The 18,365-nt window shown below is 43.4% G+C and overlaps 1 protein-coding gene across 9 annotated transcripts in view; it reads right to left on the bottom strand.

Moving 5' to 3' along the window:
- Nucleotides 1–18,365, bottom strand: part of UBL3 (ubiquitin like 3) — a 137,088-nt gene that overhangs the window by 49,600 nt on the left and 69,123 nt on the right. For all 9 annotated transcript variants that reach the window (XM_033384005.1, XM_033384008.1, XM_033384011.1 and 6 more), the window contains exon 4: nucleotides 6,329–6,493. In XM_033384005.1, the coding sequence (XP_033239896.1) occupies nucleotides 6,329–6,493 (165 nt within the window). The remainder of the gene's footprint in view (nucleotides 1–6,328; nucleotides 6,494–18,365) is intronic.

Below are 18,365 nucleotides of genomic sequence, written 5' to 3'. Positions count from 1 at the left end.
GACGGCCCTCCAGAAGACAACCCGGCCCTATCAACAACAACCACCACGCAGCAGCCAAGCGCTCGAGGTACCAGCTCCGACCGCCACCCGACCCGGCCCACGACTGCAACGAAAATGATAGAGACCGACCCGATACCCCCTCGTCCTTCCAGGCAGGAACCGGGTAAGGTGACCACCGCCACACGAGGCGCCAATTGGAGGCGCGATGCACCTAACACATCGTCCACATAAGCGAATACCCTAGTGAAGTCGAACCAACAAGCGCACTCGACACGACGATCCTCCCCGAGAACCCCGATCAACCTTGCGACCCAGATACAAAAGTTCCTGGACGATGAAGTGCCGACACTCGCAGGCCTTCGAGGGACGACGGATCTCACGGAACACACCATCGTCATGAGGGACAACCGACCCAGCGGTACTACCCGAAAAACCCAGCCATGCGGCGGATCATTGACGAACTGGTCGACCAACTGAACGGCTGGAACCACAGGGGCGAATCCTATTCGACAGCTGGTGGTGGCGCCACCGCTACCGCGCCCACCCCGATGAACGAGTCTTTGTCACTCTCTTCGGTGCAGAAGGGGGAGGGTGCAAAGGGTTCGCTACAGCGCCTCTCCCGACGTAGAGTAACACATTATTACCCCACTTAAATATAACACCAAAATATTTATACTTATACTCCGAACTTTAAGAACACACTCTCCACACATAGCTACAGACACGCGCAGACCGACGGTGACTACGCACTGCAGCCAGGGATAACGATCTCGAGTGGAGATCCTTACTACATGGAAAACACAGCACACGCACCACATACACAGACAGAGAAGACGACTGAGGAAGCAGTCTTCGGTAAGCGACACGCCCTTACTAAATCCCCACCTCCGTAGGCACCTGCGAAAGCTCATGGCTCGAGAATATTCCAGTTCGGACCGGATGGCAAGGAGAAGGAGCGAATGCACTCTCACCAATTAGAGCTTCTTAAAAACCTGGGTACTCGGGCTAATGAGCTGGTCAAGAGGATGAACGATCAGCGGCAAGTTGACAACGTGGATGCCCTACAGGCGCTTGTGGTCAAAAACTTCGACAAGCTGCACACCAGGAAAAGGTCGACCGCTACTATTTGAGTATGCGTAGCCACTGAAAAATTTTTTTTTCTTTTCGGCTATAAAAATTATCCGATATGATCCAAATTCAGCAACTAAATAGATATGGTCATTCTCTATGATTCTGCGTTTTTAGTTTTCTCGAATCTGCAATATTGTGGATGCAACAGATTTTCGTCCTTTGTGGGGGCGGATGGGGGTGGGGCGAAATTCTGAGATATACGTTTTATAGTGAGATCTAACAGAAGTGCGGATACCAAATTTCGTTACTATAGCCTTAACAGTCTCTGAGATTTGTGGTTGCCCCAGATTTTCGTTCTTTGCGGGGGCGGAAGGGGGTGTGGCGAAATTTTGACACAAAATGGTCAAGGTCCGATATCACAGGAGTGTTGATACCAAATTTGGTTGCTCTGGCTCTTATGGGTTCTGAGATACTTGAACTCATATTTTGCAATTGGCAAAACCGACCATGAAACCTGTGTGTTAGAGAGAGACAGAGCGAGAAAAAATGAAATTGTTTTCTTGATTCTGGCTATAATAATTATACGATCTGGTTCAGATTTTGCACTCTAGAAGATCCTCTGCGTTTTTGGTTTTATCGTATCATTAAAAGTGTGGATGCCACAGATTTTCGTCCTTTGTGGTGGCGGAAGTGGGCGGGGCGAAGTTTTGAAATATTTTTGTAGCAGTGACATATCACAGAAGTCTGGATCCAAAACATAGTTGCTCTAGCTCTTATAGTCTTTGAGCACTAGGCGCTGAAGGGGACGGACAGACAGACATGGCTCAATCGACTCGGCTATTGATGCTGATCATGAATATATATACTTTATGGGGTCGGAAACGAGTCCTTCTGGACGTTACACACATCCACTTTTACCACAAATCTAATATACCCCAATACTCATTTTGAGTATCGGGTATAAAAATCCCCCTCAGGAGCGGTGGACCATGGTGCCATCGCAGCCGCTAAAAAAAAAACAGCTCAAGCGGCAACCGAGGGAAAGAAAAAAGGGAGCCCCGTGAGCTCGAGCCAAGACCGGACGCGATAATTATCCAACCCCAGGGTGAGCTTACACAGCTCACAGCATCATCCTTCGAATGGTCACCAGGCGCCAGGACGGTAAGCTCACGGAAGTGGTGGAAAATGTGAACAAAATCCGGTGGGCGGCAAAGAGCGAGCTGTTGCTCGAGCTCAACGGCGCGAGCAAAAGCAACACGGCTAAGCTCAAGGACATCAGCGCGGAACTGAAGAGAAAAACAGAAGAATTCTGCGTGGAGGTCAAGGATCTTGACAGCCTGGTCACGAAGGAGGACATCGCAGCAGCGATAGCTGCAACAATAGACGCACCCAGCGTAGACAGCAGCGCCATTAAACGCTTGAGTCCGTCTTTTGCTGGTACACAACTGGCAGTAGTGTGCCTGACGCCCGTGCAGGCAAGAGCCCTGCTGGAACTGGGAAACTAAAAGTCTGCTGGACAAGCTGTAGGATCCGGGAGACGATGCTATAAATGTCTGGAGTTTGGGCATCTAGTAATCAAGTGCAAGAACGCGGTACATCGCACCGGATGCTGCCGCAGAACGGTCACAAGGCGGCAACCTTTCAGAGCGATCTATGGTGTTTCATCTGCCCTGCTAACAACAGCAACGAGAGGAATCACTACGCGTGTAGCAGGCGATGCAGAGCAGACAGGGGTGCGTCCAACTTGCCACCCCAATAATGAAGGTTATACAGCTCAACCTCAACTACTGCGCTGCGGCTCAAGACCTGCTGAGCCAAACCGTGGGAAAATGGCAATTGACCTCGCCATCCTCAACGAGCCATACCAAAATAGGGAGTCTCCTGGATTCATCCTGGATGCCACCAAAAAGGCCGCGATATGGCTATGCGGTGCACATCATTGCAGCTTTCCTTCAAAAGCTCTGACGTTGGTTTTGTACGTGCTAAAGTTGGAAGAGTCTGGGTTTACAGCGTTTACCTCGCCCCAAGCCTGTTGCTCTCCGAATTTGCAGGTATTCTAGACAACTTAGCGGCGGATGCTAGAGGACGTCACCCAGTAGCCATCGGTGGTGATTTTAATGCGTGGGCTGAGGAGTGGGAAAGCGTGACGACAAATGCGAGAGGGAGGGCTCTACTGGAGATCATTATAGGCTCTTGCGCCTAGATAGGTTCAGAAAACACATCTCAATCGATCATCACCGCAATCGCAAGTTCCGTCGTCTGACACAGTGGCCTGTCTACCTATTATTACAAATGGCTATAGACCGTATTTCACCCTTGTTTTGTATCGCTTAAACACGACATCGGGTTCTTAGTAAGTTTCTCATTAAAGGACCCCATCAGCATCCACGAAAATAAAAAATATTTAAATACTATACTTTATCGCAATCGAATCTACGCTACTGAAGAAGCTCAATAGCTCATTCCCCTGAAGTGATAAAAAACATAAACAATTATAACAAACAATATGTCGTTGGCTAATTCGCGTAAAACCATGGTTATTCAGATTGGCGGTTGCGCACAAGTAAGGGTTCACGCGTTATCCACTTCGAATGCTGCGATCAATTGTGTAGATCATTTAAAACTTTTTAAGTTTATTATTAATGCTATTAATCTCTACGTCTCTAAAACAAGTTGTTCACAAATGACCAAGGTTATGATTTTTACTAATGGTACGAGTAGACCTAAGTAAATAGTAAGCCATAAGACGCCAATACTTTGAGCGAAATGTACTGCTGACCTAAGCAAATTTGCAACAGGCAGCAGGATGCATCTATGAATGAATGATTAGAAAATGCATAGTATGGGTAATAACCCATAGGATATCTTCAGACCTAAGTAAACATTCTAAGCATCAAAAACTGTTTATAAACCGCACATTTTTACTAAATAAAACCAGTACTTATCAATAACTCAATATCTGAAAATTTATTTGTGTAGAAATCCTTCCTCCAGTAAAAATAACTCGAGTGGGCATTTTTGATGTCGCCTTACAACCGGTCCAATGGTTACGCACGTCCGGTAGGTCAAAAGAAGCCACCATCAACACAAAAATCTTAGTGTAGATTACGCACGGCGCTAGGGAAGTTACGTGGGGGTTTAAGGAATCAACCCCAATAGCCCTAGTGGTCTAAGAGGTGATCAGTAGGATCTGATAATTTGCTTTTCTACTCGTACGATTAGTAGAAATCGTAACCATGTTCATTACTAGAATCACTAGAATTGGGCCAGGCCAGCTATCCCATCGCGCTAGATTAGCTTAAGAAACGATTCTACAATAATGTTTAGATACCAAAATTGCTAATCGGCGAGCTCTAAAGAGTTTCGGGACAAAAGAGCAGGTGGCTGACTGCATTGTGATAAACAGCCTGCTGCAGAGGGTGGGCAGTGGGCATGCATGGATCCTCCCACGGGAGGGAGTACATTTTTGTACTTTCCCTTCTATTGCATATCAATTTATTTTAAGTACCTTTTTGGTCATTGCACTGAGCTAGCGTAACGAAATCGTACCATTACCGTTGCTCGCTTAGCATCATGCTGTCAGTTACTTTTAGTTACTGCTTTTTATAGCCAATTGGATGGGCTAGCTCGCTGCAACTTAGTGTATAAATCGCTTAACTTATATTGTGGAAGGCTCTGGCATCTTTTGCCACTATCCACATACAAATTACATACAATAAAAATTGGAACGCGTTTAAAGTCAATAATTTGTGAAATTATTAAACTATTATAGTGAAAATAAGATTGTGGTCTTAACAATTAATATTTTGCTTGCTAGTAAATACTACATATAGTACTGCAAAATAATGTGCAAGAAATAATTGAATATAATATAAATTAGTAGGATCCTTATTATTCCTCCTCCTCGATGCAACATTTGAAAGGTATTTGAATTATAGCTCAAAAATGTATGGTAATTCACCACTTGTTTGATGATAATGATAATCAATTTAAGTTTTATTTTTGATTTTTTAAATGAAAGTTTCGGAATTGTAGTTTTTAAAAAATCAAAATCAATTTTTATACCCGATAATCAAAATGTGTGTTAGATTTGTGGTGAAAATGGATGTGTGTAACGTCCAGAAGTTAGCGTTTCCGACCCCATAAGGTATATATATTCTTGATCAGCATCAATAGCCGAGTCGATTGAGCCCTGTCTGTCTGTCCGTCCGTCCGTCTGTCCGTCCCCTTCAGCGCCTAATGCTCAAAGACTATAAGAGCTAGAGCAACGATGTTTTGAATCCAGACTTCTGTGATATGTCACTGCTCCAAAAATATTTCACAACTTCGCCCCGCCCACTTGCGCTCCCACAAAAGACGAAAATCTGTGGCATCCACAATTTTAAAGATACGAACAAACCAGAAACGCAGAATCATAGAGACTGACCATATCTTTTAGACTACAGAGTCTGAATTGGATCGATGTCTCTCTCTAACACACACGTAGCATTTGCTGAGAGTAAAACATTAGCGCCTAGATCTCAGAGACTATAAAAGCTAGAGCAACCAAGTTTTTGATTCACACTCCTGAGATATCGGACCTTAACGAATTTGTTTCAAAATTTCGCCACGCCCCCGCAAAGGACGAAAATCTGGGGATATTCACAAATCTCAGAGACTATAAGCGATAGAGTAACCACATTTGGTATCCGCACTCCTGTTAGCTCTCACTATAAAACGTATATCTCAGAATTTTGCCCCACCCCCTTCCGCCCCCACAAAGGACGAAAATCTGTTGCATCCACAATATTGCAGATTCGAGATCACTAAAAACGCACAATCATAGAGAATTCCCATATCTATCCGGTTGCTGAATCTGGATCAGATCGGATAATTTGTATAGCCAAGAGGAACAAATCAATTTGCAGTGGCTACGCAGCGCCTGACGTCACGCTCAGACTGATTTTCTGTCTCTCTCGCACGCACTCTGTGTCGTGTCTTTTAATAATAGCGACGTCTGACGGAGGAGAGCCATACTGACTAAGTATCGGGTATAAATGTAGAGTTGCGGTCTCCGCAGCAAGTCGCAACGTTCCCCCTCGTTATTTATAATTTTTTCAACTAATTCTTTTTGATTGGAAAATTATAATTAATTCTAAAGTGCAAGAGCCGGGCCGAGCTTTAAAAAGGATTTCCGCGTCGATCTCTAATGTATTTTGTACTGTATTAATAATAAACAAAAAAATACATCCCAAATAACGTATCATATTAAACTCACCTTGCGAATTGGGTTCAGGCAAATTATCACGAGGCACTAAATGCATAACAGTCGTCTTGCCTAATGGAAGTCCCAGCGCTCCTAACGTTACATTGCAATGAAGAAAACGTCCCTGATAAATCAAACGTAAAATTTCAGCCTTAGAAACGGCTTCACGCGTCCAATCTAAAAAAAAAATAATTATGTCTTAGAACTGTGTAAGAATCTATATTAAATAATTCATTTAATTAAATTATAATTTTAAATGGTTATCAAATGGAAACTTGTATAAAGTTTCGGTATCCGTCTTGGACTCCTCTCAGGTATTAGTTCCTGGTTACGCACATCGGCTCCATAATGTTGTAAGAAATTCCATGAATATAATTTAATTTATTGTATGTCTCATATTTTTAATTATACTCCATACTCAAAATGAGTATTGGGGTATATTAGATTTGTGGTGAAAATGGATGTGTGCAACGTCCAGAAGGAATCGTTTCCGACCCCGTAAAGTATATATATTCTTGATCAGCATCAATAGCCGAGTCGATTAAGCCCTGTCTGTCTGTCCGTCCGTCTGTCCGTCCCCTTCAGCGCCTAGTGCTCAACGACTATAAGAGGTAGAGCAACGATTTTTTGGATCCAGACTTCTGTGATATGTCACTGCTACAAAAATATTTCAAAACTTCGCCCCGCCCACTTCCGCCCCCACAAAGGACGAAAATCTGTGGCATCCACATTTTTTAAGATACGATAAAACCGAAAACGCAAAATCGTAGAGAATGACCATATCTTTTAGACTGCAGAATCTGAATTGATCGTATTATTATTATAGCCAGCATCAAGAAAACAATTTCATTTTTTCTAGCCCTGTCTCTCTCTAACACACACGTAGCATTTGCTGAGCGGCTTTGCTGAGAGTAAAACATTAGCGCCTAGATCTCAGAGACTATAAAAGCTAGAGTAACCAAATTTGGTATCCACACTCCTAAGATATCGGACCGAGACGAATTTGTTTCAAAATTTCGCCACACCCCCACCCCCCGCAGAAAACGAAAATCAATTTTTCACAAATCTCAGAGACTATTAACGCTAGAGTAACCAAGTTTGGTATCCGCACTCCTGTTAGATCTCACTATAAAACGTATATCTCTAAATTTCGCCTCACCCCCTTCCGCCGCCACAAAGGACGAAAATCTGTTGCATCCACAATTTTGAAGATACGAGAAAACTAAAGACGCAGAATCATAGATAATGATCATATCTATCAGGTTGCTGAATTTGGATCAGATCAGATCATTTTTATAGCCAAAGGGAACAAATCAATTTGCAGTGGCTACGCAGCGCCCGACGTCACGCTCAGACTGATTTTCTGATCCGGGAGCGATGAGTGAAGTCTCGCAGACGGACTAAGAAAAGAGCATTTACGAAAAACTATCACAAACGGACTTAAAACGGGTGAAAAATGGACAGAAAACTGAAAAATAATTGAAAGGAGGGAGAACGTTGTGAGTTGCTGCGGACACCGCAACTCTACAGTTTGTGACGGCCCATATTTGGATGGACTTATTTGTGTGCACAGAGCTGTAGCTTATCTGCATGCAAGGGAATAAACGGGAATAAAGCGAAAGCTTTTGAAGGGAGAGCGAGCTTTGGGTTATCTTGGTGGGTTATCTAGCCCTTGTGCTTTAGAATGGGATGAAGAAACAAAATCAAAGCTCAAGCGCTGGATCATTCGATCCATGGAACTAAATTGTGGAAGGTCAGTTTGGTGGTACGGCGAGATAAAAGAAAAGAAAAGAATAAAAGGTTATACACGTGCCTGAAAAAAAAAGGAAAATTGAAATCTATAAATCGTCGAAAGTAGGGTGCACATGCCAAGCTGCCCCAAAAATTAAGATCAGTGTGCACAAAAGCCGAAAAATCAGTGATTCTCCAAAGATAAACCCGGTTTCAAGCCCCAAAAGGGGTCTGAGCTTTGCCAGTCGATCTCGGTTTCTCCAGTGTAATTTAATATTGACGAAAGTTATCCAACGGAGGTCAAACTTCTGCCGCACAACGGAAATTTGCGATCAACCTTATTTTTAACCTTGGCAGAGGACATACAGTTGCCTCTGAAATTCTATGTCGTGGCCTGGATAGGCACAGACATATCCATATCGGATGTCTTCAAGGAAAATGATTGACACACACACACAAACACACTGAATTCAACCGTAGCTACTATTGCTATTATTATTATTTTTTTTGCATTTAAATTTTGTACATTATAATCTAATCTAGGACACATCAATGCATACAGGCCTGTTGCAGCGATGGAAAAACCAAACGTAAGCTACCACTAAAAGTAAGAAAAACACCGCTTTGCTTATAATTTGATTTGTTCTTCTAAACTTTTCTCCTCTTTATATATATAAAAAAACCCCTAGAATTAAGTTGCTGTAACTGTAGATAAATAAGATGTTATGAAGATTTGAGGTGATGCTGAGGATGGTTGTTAGTTGGAGTGGAGTTAAAATATAAAAATACACTGAAGATTGATCAACATGAAATTGGAGTAGAATAACTATAACTATATTGGGAAGGGGGAACATATAGAGGTTTAAGGGTTAACACAAGAAATAGGCGAGCAGAGTTAACATGGTACGGTGGGTAAACGCGGAGATTACAAGACCTAACTCCGTGCGGCGATGCATATGGCACTATTGATTTGATTTGTATAACACCTAACGGCCAGGTTAGCAGCAGAATCTCTTGTATGTGTTTAGCTGGAACAACTGAAAGATCCCCCCCATCCGACGAGCCCTAGCCGAAAGATCCCACACAGTGCTAACCATAACATCTATGCAAGTTGTCTAGTTTGTGGAATGCGTCTCGAAAGCTACCACACCAGAACACCGGGACACATTACAAGTTATACCCGATATTTAGTCAGTATGGCTCTCCTCCGGCAGACGCCGCTAATATTAAACGACACGACAAAGAGTGCGTGCGAGAGAGACAGAAAATCAGTCTGAGCGTGACGTCGGGCGCTGCGTAGCCACTGCAAATTGATTTGTTCCTTTTGGCTATAAAAATTATCTGATCTGATCCAGATCTGATAGATATTATCTATGATTCTGCGTTTTTAATTTTTCGCGTATCCTCAATATTGTGGATGCAACAGATTTTCGTCCTTTGTGGGGGCGGAAGGGGGTGGGGCGAAATTTTGAGATATACGTTTTATGGTGAGATCTAACAGATGTGCGGATACTAAATTTGGTTACTCTAGCTTTAATAGTCTCTGAGATTTGTGAATATCCCCAGATTTGCATGCTTTGCGGGGGCGGAAGGGGGTGTGGCGAAATTTGGACACGAAACGGTCAAGGTCCAATATCACAGGAGTGTAGATACCAAATTTGGTTGCTCTAGCTCTAATGGGTTCTGAGATCCTTGAACTCATATTTTGCAATTGGCAAAACCGACCATGAAACCTATGTGTTAGAGAGAGACAGAGCGAGAAAGAATGAAATTGTTTTCTTGATTCTGTTTTTATCGTATCTTTAAAAATGTGGATGCCACAGATTTTCGTCCTTTGTGGGGGCGGAAGTGGGCGGGGCAAAGTTTTAAAATATTTTTGTAGCAGTGACATATCACAGAAGTCTGGATCCAAAACATCGTTGCTCTAGCTCTTATAGTCTTTGAGCACTAGGCGCTGAAGGGGACGGACAGACGGACGGACGGACAGACGGACAGACAGACAGACAGGGCTCAATCGACTCGGCTATTGATGCTGATCAAGAATATATATACTTTATGGGGTCGGAAACGATTCCTTCTGGACGTTACACACATCCACTTTTACCACAAATCTAATATACCCCAATACTCATTTTGAGTATCGGGTATAAAAATAGCTATGTAGGTACGGGTGAAGTCTCGCAAAATGCTCGCAGACGGACTGACGACCAATGTCTCGCAAAACTATCACAACCGGACACAAAAACGGGAACAAACGCAAGAAACGCCAGATCTCGTAATAGAACATTAACGAACATGTAAAACTGCGGCTTGGCAAAATCGCAGCGGAAGAAAGTAAACGTTACTCCCCGTTTAATAGTGCAATAAAAAGGAAAAATTGCTAAGTAAATTATTCTTTATTTGATAGTATAGTATAGTGCACAAAATTTGAGTTTGGGAGCATTATAAAACATCACAAAGACAAAAATCTACACATTCTGTGATTAAATTAAATTTAATTCACTAATCTAATTATCTATTCATTGTATGTACTATACAAATTAAAAATTAAAATGAATACATATTAAATTAAAAATTATTAAAAACAAACAACAAAATTTGCAAAAGGCTCGCAATCTATATTGCAAAAGTCTCGCAATCTATATTGCAAAAGTCTCGCAAAAGATATCATAAAAGGCTCGCAAAAGTCTCGCCAAAGATGTCATGGAAGGCTCGCAAAAGATGTCATAAAAGACTCGCAAAATATCCGTTTTTGAGCAGTGAAACTTTCACTGCCACAAACTGAGCGACTAGTGATTAATTTACTTATCTTAATTCAGATCTTAATTCGATACTTTTACACGGCTGAGTTTTGCGTAACTCTCGTTTGCGATATCGTTTACGAAGTTTTTGTCCACTGTGAACATATTGCGTGTGTTCTAACACATGTTTTCTCTGCGTTCTCTCATGATGACGCGTCAGTACCTAAACGCCAGAGCCGAAGTCTCTGGGGTTCTCAGACTGGTAACCCATCGTGTGACGCTTTCGTAGTATGAACTGGCACATTTATATACTGTATGGTTAGTGCTATCACTCAACCCCTGAATAAATGTTCTTCCTTCCTCGCTGACTCTTATTAGGTGTTGCTGCAAACGCTCTAATTTCAGTGTTTACTAATTCCCTTTTCAGCATTTGTCTGGCACATTGCTCTGATACCTAATACCTGAGTACCCGATACTCAAAATGAGTATTGGGTTATATTGAATTTGTGGTAAAAATGGATTTCAAAGATACGAGAAAACAAAAAACGCAGAATCGTAGAGAATGACCATATCTTTTATGCTGCAGAATCTGAATTGGATCGTATCATTTTTATAGCCAGAATGAAGAAAACAATTTCACATTTTCTAGCCCTGTCTCTCTCTAACACACACTATCATAAACGGCTTTGCTTAGCGCAAATTAGCGCATAGATCTCAGAGAATATACGAGCTAGAGCAACCAAATTTGTAATCCACATTCCTATGATATCGAACCTGCACAAGTATATTTCAAAACTTTACCCCACCCCTTTCCACCCACGCAGAGGAGGAGCACCTGTAGCATCCACAGATCTTAGAGACTATGAGAACTGACTGTAGATCTCTCACTGTTACAAAAGTATTTGTAATTTTTCACTGCAGAGCTTACTGTTACAAGTGTATTTCTTTTTGCTCACTGTATAGAGCTCACTGCTACTGCCTTATAAATCCATTCTGAGTTGGAGATATAAGTGACTTGCAGAGATGTTGCAAGTGCGGAGTTAAAACCTTCTCAAACATTTTAGGATAGCTATGCTTACCTCTATAATTTTTTGCGTCAGACTTGCTACCTTGTTTATGGAGAAGAATTATAGAAAAATTTAACAAGGGACTGAAAATGCCGTTCGACCTCGGTAAACCGTATGGGTACGGATGACCAGAGTAGCTTTCCTCAGAATAGGTCGATTGGAAAAATTGGGCAAAAAGATCGGCAATTGCCTAATCATTATTTGCCGACGTATTACAAAATGATAGCGAGGATAAGTGTGCGGACGTTCTACGCTTACAGTTTACGAAGCAGTAAAACTGTTTAGGGTCCTGAGAAAAACGTATCCTGCATTGAGATAGGTAGTTCTTATAGCATTGAGCATTAAGAACTGAAAAGTTTGACCGAGCTATTACATAGCGAGAGTGAGAAGTAGGAGAACCTACTTCTTGAAATTTTTTATAAAGTCTTGATTTTAAGTTTTTTAGACTGGATAACTCTTTGGTAAACCAAGGGGGTTTTCCAGATCTAATCGGACAAGAAAGCGGGACACAAGAATCAAAAAATGTACCAAGAGCATTGTAAAAAATGTTTGTGCCTTTTATGACATCAGTGAGCAAGTACAAAGCGGACCAATGAAAATCCCTAATGAGGTTATTAGCCTACTCGAACGATCCAATACAGTTGGTCCTATAGTTGAAAGTAAGATGGTAGGCGTCTTCAGGTATTGTGAGCGGATGGGCTCGGGTGCTGCTCATAAATAGAGATATCCGAAGAAGGTGGAATATCCGAACAAGTAATAAATATAGCGAAAGCGGAAAGAATCAGTTTTACACACAGAACCACTTTGCAGCGCAACAGTAAGAGCTCTGGGCTTATGGCTGTATTTTCCCGCGTTTCGAGCTCAACCCAAATTGAACGTCTTCTCAACTTTCGTTCTTTCGCGCGATCACAATTTTGATCCCTTTACCCCCGCTTATTTTCTTGCAGGTGGATGCCAACATTAACAGATTGCAGTTTTGGAAACAACTGCAAGGAAATGTTCAAGGGTTGTGGAAAAGTTGAAATCTTGAATAACCTGCTTTTTTTGCAATCACGCTCGAAATGGCGGCAGGAGACCAACAACCTAACCCTTGCCATTAGCCACGCTAATGGATGTAGTAACTTCGACTGATTAAAACGAATGAAATTGAGACGCTTCTTTTCCAACATTGCGTACATGTCAACGGAGTACTGTTGAAGCAACCGGCAATATCCCACGAAAGGATTGTTAAAGTCTTACCGAATCATCAATTGACACGGATAAAAATTCATTGAGCTGTCCTTTACATTCGTTTCTATTCCTGAAATATGTATTCGAACTTAGTTGTAGAATGGAAAAGAAGAGATGATTTGTAAACAAACCTGTCGTTGGACGGACTATCTTTATATCGAAATGATAGCCACCCTCTCCAGGACAGAATGGGTAATTTGGATGTAATTTGGATCGGTCATATGACCGATGAGTCTTGTACACGCGTTTCTATTGTCGCTTATCTAGTTAAATTGCCGAATCACCAACAAAATAGATCTGATCTTCGTTTGGTGGTGGGAACAAAGCTCAAGCTCGATGGTGGATTCGCGCTTAAACCTAAATGTTTCAAAACATTTTCGAAAAAAGAAAATTAGACGAATTTTTAATTGATATAATAAGCATAGCTCGCAAATAACTGTTGACACTTTCGGCGTGTCTGATAAAAACCTCTCATTGACGGACACATTGAGAAAATGGACTGAAAAGACCCGATCAACTCTGTTTTTGCTCAACTCGCTCTTCGCTCAAGCAAAGACCGATTTCTTCACTTCTCTTTTGTTCCTGTATTTCACTGAGCATCTTATCGCGAGCAAACGAATAAAGTGTCTTTTGCGTATGTATGCGTACTTGTACGTGCGATGCTTATGGCAAACGATAAATTTTTGTGAATTCTATACGGTTTGACTATTGGAGCTTAAAATGAATAGTGAAAAGCAAAACGAAAATGTTCGTTTGCCAATTTTGCAAATAAATATACATATTACAATACAATAGCCCAAAAGATGCGGAAAACATGAATAAATATACATATACACGAAAAAAACTAAAAACAATTTACTCAGACACTTTTTTGGTTCTGCTGTGAGCGCTTGACCAAAGTATTTCTCTAATATGTTATTGTGGGACACGATCGTGTGTCGGGCTCAACCAAAAACACGAAACACATAACACAAGCGAAGAGACAAAGAGTTCTGCTCAGTTTTTATACCCGATACTCAAAATGAGGATTGGGGTATACTAGATTTGTGGTAAAAGTGGATGTGTGTAACGTCCAGAAGGAATCGTTTCCGACCCCATAAAGTATATATATTCTTGATCAGCATCAATAGCCGAGTCGATTGAGCCATGTCTGTCTGTCCGTCTGTCCGTCCTCTTCAGCGCCTAGTGCTCAAAGACTATAAGAGCTAGAGCAACGATGTTTTGGATGCAGACTTCTGTGATATGTGACTGCTACAAGTCAACACGTCAGTTGCAATTGAGCCAGCCACCCATGATGCTGAGAGTGCTGCAGCTCAACTTGCATAAAAGCAAGGTAGCGTATGGCTCATGACAGAGCCGCACCACCCGACAAACTCAGAAGTCTGGTGACAAAAGCCGGCACCAAAAACCATTAACTCGTAATCGGGACGGACGACACAATGTGTACTTTATACTAGCAGCTAATCTATATATAGCAAACGTTGGGGAGGAGCACACCTTCTTAGGTCCGACCTCATCCAACGTGCTAGACCTAACACTTGCAACGGGAAACAGTACTATGGTATCTGGCTGGAGAGTCCTTGAAAGACCTTCCTTCTCAGATCATAAGTATATTCAGTTTAAGTGCTATTTCAAATTCTCTTCGAAGGTAACAGTCTATAGAAACCCCCGGAATACAAACTGGGAAAAGTTTAAAAAGACAGTTACTTCGAAGCTCGCGAGTCCGTGCACAGTGAAATCCGCGGAGGACATACAGAAGTCTCTAGAGACCCTAACCAACGCGTTACTGGACGCCTACCACACATCGTGCAAACCCTCGAGGATGAAGAAGAGGTCCAAGCCACTCTGGTGGAACCGGGATCTCTCTATTCAAAGGAACAACCTCAAGCAACTCAACCACAACCAAACAAGCGAACGAAGGGATCGTCTATGAGGAATACAGACTCCCACTTAGGAGCTACAAGAAGAAAATACGCAAAGCACAACGGAACTCGTGGAGGACCTTCTTCTCCAACATCGAGAAAGTACCAGAAACCGCACGGCTTCGGAAGCTGCTCTCTAAGCAGCCTACCATACAAAGCCAATTAAAGCTAGACGACGGACAGTGGCCAGAGGGCAGTGATGAAGCCCTAACAGCACTAATGGAGAATTTCCCTGGCTGCACCGAGGTCGCTGATGCCAAAGAGCACCAGGACCTAGCAACCGAGGAGAAACACCCCAAACAGATCTATTAACCACTAAGCGCATCTACTGGGCAACAGACTCCTTTGCACAAAAGCACCAGGACTGAACGGGGTATTCTCAGCCATGATGCAGGTAACCAAAGCGGCGATTACCCCATGGCTTTCCGCAATATTCACACCTTGTCTAAGTACAGGCTACATCCCTGTCCCAAAGGCAGGAAAGTGCTGCCATGCGAGTCCCAAGGACTATAGACCGATAAGCCTTACCTGCTTTATATTACAAACACTAGAAAAGTTGCTGGACTTACACATCAGGAATGAGGTAGGAGGGAAGGGAAATCGGTGGAGACTGCACTACACTCGGTAGTAGCTACCATTGAGAAAGCCCTTCACAATAAAAAATATGCACTGGGAGTATTCGTGGACATCTCCGGAGTGTTTGACAACGTGGCTACGAAAGCAATAACAAATCGCTTGGTAGCGACTAATACACACCCAGCAATCAACCTGTGGATAAGGAACCTCCTGGGTTTCAGACGGGTGCAATCAGAGTGGGGCACCGTTTCCATGGTAAATGAGGCACACAGAGGCACACCCCAGGGTGGATTCCTGTCGCCCCTCCTGTGGAATCTGGTGGTCGACGACCTCATCAGAAGATATAAAAGGAAGGCCAATAATAACAGCTTATGCGGACGACATAACGTTTGCGCTTTACGCATACAAGAGGATGCACACACCTGCGTAGGTCCCACCTCGTCAAACGTACTAGACCTAACTCTCGTCACGGGAAAGAGTAATTTGGTATCTGACTGGAGAGTCCTCGAAAGACCATCCTTCTCAGACCATAAGTACATTCAGTTCAAGTGCGAATTCGAACACTCTTCGAAGATAACAGTCTATAGAAACCCCCGGAACACAAACCGGGTAAAGTTTAAAAAGACAGTTACTTCGAAGCTCGCGAATCCGGGCTCAGTGAAATCTGCGGAGGATATAGAGAAGTCCCTTAAGACCATATCCAACGAGTAACTGAACGCCTACCACGCATCGTGCAAAGCCTCGAGAACGAAGAAGAGGTCCAAGCCATTCTGGTGGAACCGAGATCTCTCTCTCCAAACAACAACCTCAAGGAATTCTTTAAGATCTTTAAGATATAAAATCCTACTTAGGAGCTACAAGACGTAAGGCACAAAGGAACTCGTTGAGGAACTTCTGCTCCAACATCGATAAAGTGCCCGAAACCGTTAGGCTCCGGAAGCTGCTTACAAAGAAGCCCACAGTACAGAGTCAACTAAAACTAGACAACGGACAGCGGATAGAGGGCAGTAAAGAAGCCCTAACAGCACTAATGGAGGCGTATTTCCCTGGATGCACCGAGGTCACTGACGCCAAGGAGCATCAGGACCTGTCAACAGCACCGCCCCCCCCCCCCCCCCCCCCTCCCACAGGTCTGTTAACCACTAAGAGAATCCACTGGGCCATAGACTCCTTCGCGGCCATAAAAGCACCAGGACTGGACGGGATACTCCCAGCCATGATGCAGTTGACCAAAGAGGTTATCACCCCATGGCTCTACGCAATATACTCAGCATGCCTAAGTACGGGCTATATCCCTGTCCATGGAGAACCTCAAGAGTCGTCTTCCTCCCAAAGGCAGGAAAGTGCAGCCACGTGAGTCCCAAGGATTACAGACCGATAGCCTTACCTCCTTTATCCTAAAAACTCTAGAAAAGCTGTTGGATTTACACATCAGGAATGATGTCAACAAACCAACACGCCTACACCAAAGGGAAATCAGTGGAGACGGTACTACATTCCCTAGCATCCACCATCGAGAGCGCCCTTCGCAATAAAAAGTATGCACTGGAGGCATTTGTTGACATCTCCGGAGCATTCAACAACGTGGCCACAACTGCAATAACAAGTCGCCTAGAAGCGAATAACATACACCCAGCAATCAACGTTTGGATCAAAAACCTCCTAAGTTGTAGACTGGTGCAATCGGAGTGGGGCACCGCTTCCATGGTTAAGACGGCACATAGAGGCACACCTCAGGGTGGAGTCCTGTCGCCAATACTGTGGAATTTGGTGGTCGACGACCTCATTAAGAGATTTGAAAGAAGGGCCCCAAAGATAAAAGCTTATGCAGACGACTTAAGCATACTTATTACGGGTGTATGTCCATCGACCGTCAGCTCCTTAATGGAGCGTACACTCAGGGAGATACGTGAGTGGGCGGAAGAGGTAGGACTCAGTATCAACGCGGACAAGACGGACCTCATCCTCTTTACCAAGAGGTACAAGGTACCGATATGGACCCCCACGAAAATTGACCAAACTAGGCTGACTCCAAATCACAGGTGAAATACCTAGGCATAGTACTGGACAGCAAGCTGGCATGGAGACCCAATGTAGTGGAAAGGGTGAAGAAGGCCACCATTGCGCTTTATGCATCCAAGAAGATGCTCAGCAGCACATGGGGCCTGTCACCTGCTCTGATGAACTGGATTTACATCTCGGTGGTACGACCAACTCTGCTGTATGGAGTCTTAGTGTGGTGGCAAGCTACCGGAAAGAAAACGTATCATAAGCTTATGGAAAAGACTCAGCGACAGGCTTTGCTCTGTATCACAGGGGCGCTGAGGTCAACACCAACAAAAGCACTCGAAACCTTACTTGGAACCTTACCTCATCGCTTCAGGAAATCTGTCGCCACAAGGATACGGGCATAGTTCAATTGGCAGGGAAATGACCAGATCAACTGATTGCATGACCCCCCAAACTAGCATCGACGTCAAAACAACCGCATCTTTGGGACCTGAAGACTCATCGACGTCAAAACAACCGCATCTTTGGGACCTGAAGACTGGAAAATCGGTAGAGACCAAACTGAGCACCTCAATATATATACGGACGGCTCCAAGATGGACGAACGAGTAGGAGCGGGGCTATATTGTAGAGACCCTGAGATAAGGCTGTCATATAAGCTACCGGACCATTTCAGCATATTCCATGCGATAAGATCCATGCAGTCGTTCGCGGTTAGTTCCAGAAGTGTCCTGGCGAGCTGGGAGGCACTACATACCCTAAGCACGACAAA

Source organism: Drosophila pseudoobscura, chromosome X (genome assembly GCF_009870125.1).
Source record: "Drosophila pseudoobscura strain MV-25-SWS-2005 chromosome X, UCI_Dpse_MV25, whole genome shotgun sequence".
NCBI lineage: Eukaryota > Metazoa > Arthropoda > Insecta > Diptera > Drosophilidae > Drosophila > Drosophila pseudoobscura.
The sequence above is the reverse complement of the archived record's forward strand: the minus strand, read 5'-3'. Positions and strand labels throughout refer to the sequence as shown.